We start from the raw sequence: 6,101 nt of genomic DNA, 5'->3' as shown, positions 1-6,101 counted from the left end.
AAACAGAAATTTTTTAAATATATTATGTACGAATATAATTATCAAAAACTTATTTTATAATAGTCATATATGTATATAATATAAAAACTTATTATTAAACTGTAGAATCATAATAATAATAATGTATATTTGTGATTATATTAATAGCTATCTCAAATTGCACAATATGCATTGCACATTATGATTGCTAAATTAAAATAAATAAATTTTCACAAATATTAAACTAAAAATTAATAATAAAAGAATATTAATCAATGTTGTGTATGATTGGAAAACATACATAAGTATTATCATCAATATAAGGTACTACAATACATTTGCTGCTAATGAGACTAATAGGCCATATTTTGAGATTACTAAAATCTTTGAGAATATATATATTAAGTAGTGATGAGTCGCACGGATATAGATATAATGGTGATTGTTTAATAAAATATTTTCCAATAACGAAAATATCACCATTTGTTGTTTTTACAATATTATGTATTTCTATTACTTCTGCGTTACTCAAACTACAATAACTGTCTGCAATGCTGTAGCGATTGATAGAAAATGACAAATTTGTAAAACTGATTTTTTTATATTGTTTGTACCATTGACAAGAATTATTGTTTAATAAAGGTCCATTTTTATGTTCCATGTCAACAAAATATTTAGCTTTGAATTCTTTTAAGTTACATTTATTTATTTCTAAGGAAGAACAATTTATTTCTTGAATTCGACGATGTATTTGCTGTAATGGATTATTAGAAGATCTTATTAATTTTTTTAATTGACCAAGATAATTTTCAAACGGAAACGCAGAATATTCATCTAAAGGACCATAAATTTCTACGTCGTCGCATATATGTGTTAAGAGATGAATATTGTAAACAGCAAATTCTAGACCGTACAATTTATTTTTGCAATGATTGATAAAAGTTAGTAAGCATTCTCGTGCGAATGAAATTCCAAAATTATTTATATGTTTTTGTGATATTAATATAGAAATAGCAACATGCAATAATAGAAAATTTTCATAAATAGCTTTGTCTACAATATCTTTTAAAACTAAAGGACCGATGTAAATCAAAAAAGTTCTAAACTCTGTGGCTTTCCAATACGCTAGCTCATTTAATGACCGTGGTATTCTATTAAACTCCAATGGAATAAATGGCTGTAAATTAATGAGACGTTGTGAGAGAACTTGTACCTTTCTGTTAGGTAATCTAACGTTTAGTGGACCTCCAATCCATGTATTTAATAGCTTTCTCATTACGCCTAAACATATGTTATGCATGTAGTCTGTGGGAAAAGATGTTATTAAATCTATAGGTAAATCTATTAAAGGAGATGGGCCATGATGGTGATCATCATCTATCTGTTTTCTAAAAGATTCGTCTGTGCGCTTTTGAGCTGTTTCACTTGTAAAAACAACTTTATTTTTATAATATTCTCCAGGTTCAACACATTTATCACATGAAGAATATCCCGAATGTGTCTTTGTACATTTTAAAAAAGCACGAGCAGGAGCATCGCATATAAAACTATGAATTTCTATTTTAAAGTGATTCCCATTAAAATCAAATCCATTTTCTAATAAATCATTTAATTCATCTATAAAATTCCTTAAAAAAAGATTTAAAGGTTTAGGCTTCGACGTACCACAAAAAATTGAAATACTAAATGGAATACTACGAAAATTTTTAATAAGTCCCAGAATAGGCCATAGTTGTAATTTGTTACTTTTAAACAATGGGATACCATCTACATTAAAACAGATTTTTAATGTTTCACCAGGTTTTAAACATTCTTGGGTATGCTTTTGTGACAATACATTTTTCAAAGCTATGTTCAAACCTAAATAACAAAATTCTCCAGTTTCTAATTTATTAATTTGCGTAAAAATTGGAGTTTTCAATAATGTACGGGAATCTAATGGTATTTCTGGGTGATAAGGGGAAAGTATGCGCAAAAGATCTGTTACAGCTAAATGTGATATGTGTCTTTCAATGGCCCATTTCCTTAATTCATACATAAAATTACTTTGATTATCTAAGCTACTGTTTATATCTGTGTCAGAAGAATTATTTATTACCTTATTAGAAAAATTAGATACGGCATCAATGGTTAAATAGTTATCGTTTTGAAAATTTAAAGAGACAATAACATTTTCAAAATTTTCAGTATTGCTCGTTTCATTATTAGTACTTGTAATTCTATTAGTATCTAAATCATTTAACGATTCATTATATATTTCGTTTGATAGGTTCAAATTATTACAAGGTGTTCTATTAGAAACATTAGCAGCAAATATTTTGTTTACAGCTTGCGTTACTCTTCGATATTGTTGGCGCCGTCCAACAAATTCTTTACGTTTACGTCTAATTTTTAACATAATGATAAATTTTTGCAAATAAACGAAAAAAAGATGTTTTGATAACCAATTATTAAAATAAATAAAGCAAACTTAAAAAATAAAATTAATAAAATTAATATTAATTTATAAATAGACAAAATAAAAATAAAAAGTAATACATACGTGTAGAATATAATATTTAAATTTTATAACCTTTCTTGTTATTTTTTTTTCAAACTTTCCTTTAATCTATCAGAAGCGTGTTTTAACCAAGTTTTGATTGCATCCTCAATATCTTTTTCTGTGGTTGAAGGTGATTTTATTTGCACACCGCCTATAAACAAAACAGAAAAATTTTAAACAATTTATTTTATAACAAATTATATATTATATCAAGAGAGAAATTTTATTTTTTATTAATTTTAATTAATTTTTGTAAAATATTTAATATTGTCAAACTTACGGATTATCACAGTCTTCAAAGAAAGCTTCTCAAAAGCTTCCTTATTTTTGTGTCCTGCAAAGTTAAAATCTTTCGCAAGTTCGTTAGTTAAAACGTGTTTTAAAATTTTATTAGTTCTCGCAGTAGTAGTGTCACCTCCTAATGTTGAGAAGAACAATGACTGTAAAATAATAAAAAAAATTAACATCAATGCACGTATAAACACATATATGTACATATACACAACACATGCATACACATACATAGTAATAGTAGTAGTAGTAGTAGTTATAGTAGTAGTAGTATAATAATAGTATGTGTCTGTATATGTATGTTAAAACATGTGATTTAAATAAATACAGGGTTGGCCATATTAGGTGGACCCATCTGGTAACACTGTAACTTTGACAAGGAATGTGATAATGACTAATGATAGCACGTGTTCGAAGCGTCAGTCTTAGGAGATTTTTGCTATGGAGCAACCACCAATCGAACGCTAAATGATTTTTCACTTGAACAGCAAAAAATGTGTTTTTTTTTTCATGTTTTTCTTTTAAATAAATGGGTCCACCTAATATGGCCAACCCTGTATATATACCACAGTGTGTTTATTTTCACGGGAGCTAAAATAATTTTCTAATAGTTGCAATTCTTCGCGTGTTTTCAATGGAAACTCAACAGGACAATTATCTGGGATAGAGAGCATGCCACCTTGAGTGTTGGAGTGCTTCAATATTCCATACATTTCTTTAACTTGTTCTCGCACTTTTCTTATTTCAGTAAAAATTTGTTCTGAAAAATTTAATATAAATAGGCAACCATTCTAGTATATAAAAAAATATCGTTTTATTATATAGAATAATAATAAGACATACCAGTAAGGCTACGAAAATATGGTACTCCATTCGCTTCATTAATAAGAGTTGAATTTACAGACTCTGATCGAGAACTGATGTTTGTGGAAACAGTTAAAGATGGTGATGGTATTGTGGTTCTATTTAAAAAATCTATCTCTTTTAATCTCCTACTAGGAGTATTGTGTGCAGGAATATCAGAAGAATCTGAATTTATGTCTTGTTGCGATACTGTAATATAACAAATTTAAAGAAAAATTAGAAAACAAAATTTCAAAAATATATGGTGCTTTATTTTTTTTAAATATTTTGCTATTTCTTTATACCTGTTTCTGGTGGGTCTTTTGATGTCATAGATACTGATGATGGCATTGATGTTAAAGATTTTTTATGTTTATCTTGTAGCGCATGTGCTAAACATAATAATGCTTAGATAACAAAATGCTTCCAATATTTACAAAAAGATAAAATTAGATTTATAATTATTAATTAAAAATTTTAATTTCTAATTGAAAAATATTTTTACCAAATGTGGAAATCTTTGGTGGTCGACGTAAAGAATGATCACTTTCATCATCCTCTTCTTCACTAGTAGATATGTATTTAGAATTTCGTTTTGACTGTCTTTTCTTTGGTTGCTCTTTATCTTCCACTGTAGAAGACTGTACATCAGAAAACTCTTCACACTTTTTTAGTTTTTTACTAGCTTTCTGATATTCATCTATAATTAACAAAGATAACATAGTTAAATTCAAGTTTTATAAACATAACCTAATTTTTTATGCAATAAAATTTGTTAATTAAAAATATCACAATATAAAATATATAATAATATTAACTAAATAAACAATTAATATATTCAATACACTCAATATACTCAATACGCACACACACATACATAAATATATATATTGTATACGTACCACAAGAAAAAAGTATTTGTTTAATACCGTATAATGTCCATGTTTGATCTTTTGGCTTTTCTTCGCGGAAGAGTGCTTTCTTAAATTGTGCACCAGTTTTATACGGAGGCCACCAAACCTCTTTTTTTCGTGGCGTTAACCATGAACAATGTACTAAAGCAATTGATGCTTCATTATCACTATCGCTGATAATAAATTCGACTCCAACAAAAGTCATTTCAGTAATGACTATATAATCAAGAAAATATATAATGTATAATAAATAATTAAAAATTTATACGGAATTTTTTTGTTTGCGTCTGAACAAGCAGGATTTACACAAAGCACGTGAACCTAACCCTAACCTGACAATGAGACTGATAATTTTTTCGCGCCGATGTAGCAAACAGAACATGCGCGATAAATGATTGCGCGATTGCATGCGCGTGATCTGTTTCACGTACTTTACGTTCGCAATGCTCGTGGCATTATTTTATTTTTATTGTTTACCAAAAAAAAAGACATTTTATGCTCGCAAGTGTTGCAAACGCTTTCTATTTGCTTTTGTTACTTCGACACGATATGATTGTACTCAAGTGGCAAACTAACGTCATTAAACGTCAAAATGACGTTATTTTTACGTCTAATGACGTCATTCGGCGTCAATATGACGTACGCTTGCAAATATTCGCATATATATATTTTTTATTTTAATATGTAGGATCTACCTATAAAAATTGTACGTTTGCGTTCGGCTCTTAAATGCCTATATCTATATATTTATATTAATTGTTTAAATAAATGGCATCCTTTTTTAGATTGACACCAAATAAAATGAATGTAGGACTTAAATATTACGTCATACTGACGTACTACATAATGACGTCATTATATAATGAATGTAGGACTTAAATATTACGTCATACTGACGTAAAATAATGACGTCATTATAATGTCATTCAAATATGACGTCAGTTTTTGGTCACTTGGCGTCATTCGTACGAACATGACTAGTATTCGACGTCAAAATGACGTGTGCTTGCTACCTGGGTATTAATGATATATATTAGGTGTTTGCAAAAGTTCGTAAGGTTACAAATAAATGGCGTGTTAGATTAGGTTGCAGTCACTTAGTAATTATTTTCTTTTAAGTTACTTTCTTGTTTTTAAATGTTGACCATATTCAATCAGAATTGATGGCTGATAAATCATAATTCCGAATATAACTTCATATTTAACGCGATTGAAAATGGAACCATCCTGCTACCCGATAACGCCAGATCGCGATTTTTTTCATACTATTAAATTTTTTTCACTAAAATTAACTTTTTCGTCTGAAAGTACGGAAAAAATCCTTAAAAAATCATGTCTACAAAAATTTTGTATATTTTGTAATTTTAGCTACAAATACCAAAGGAAGAAAAATTTCTTAAAACGTTCTATTTCCAATACCTTGGCTGTAAGGCATATAATACTTATCTTTTTAAGCTTTAACCTCATACAATATGTGCACTAACAGGTTTTCACGATTATTTTAAAAATTCCAAGCAGTTTATTTTTAGGTG

The 6,101-nt window shown here is 28.1% G+C and overlaps 1 protein-coding gene across 2 annotated transcripts; it reads right to left on the bottom strand.

Moving 5' to 3' along the window:
- Window positions 1-240: 240 nt before the first annotated feature.
- Window positions 241-6,101, bottom strand: LOC145936260 (uncharacterized). Of its 2 annotated transcripts, XM_083038292.1 has the most exons (7): window positions 4,558-6,096; window positions 4,161-4,355; window positions 3,961-4,047; window positions 3,656-3,865; window positions 3,379-3,572; window positions 2,802-2,961; window positions 241-2,672 (listed from the first exon to the last, which is right to left on the bottom strand). In XM_083038292.1, the coding sequence occupies exons 1-7, from the start codon at window positions 4,772-4,774 to the stop codon at window positions 2,560-2,562; spliced, it is 1,176 nt and encodes a 391-aa protein (XP_082894418.1). In that variant the 5' UTR covers window positions 4,775-6,096; the 3' UTR covers window positions 241-2,559. The 2 variants fall into 2 exon arrangements, with proteins under 2 accessions (XP_082894418.1, XP_082894419.1); XM_083038293.1 differs by lacking the exon at window positions 241-2,672 and having other exon boundaries at window positions 2,807-2,961; window positions 3,492-3,572; window positions 4,558-6,101.

This window comes from Prenolepis imparis, unplaced genomic scaffold, assembly GCF_030444845.1.
Source record: "Prenolepis imparis isolate NDT839.2.m4 unplaced genomic scaffold, iyPreImpa1.0 SCAF_5, whole genome shotgun sequence".
Lineage (NCBI taxonomy): Eukaryota > Metazoa > Arthropoda > Insecta > Hymenoptera > Formicidae > Prenolepis > Prenolepis imparis.
Note: the sequence above shows the minus strand (reverse complement) of the source record. Positions and strands in the feature narration are given on the sequence as shown.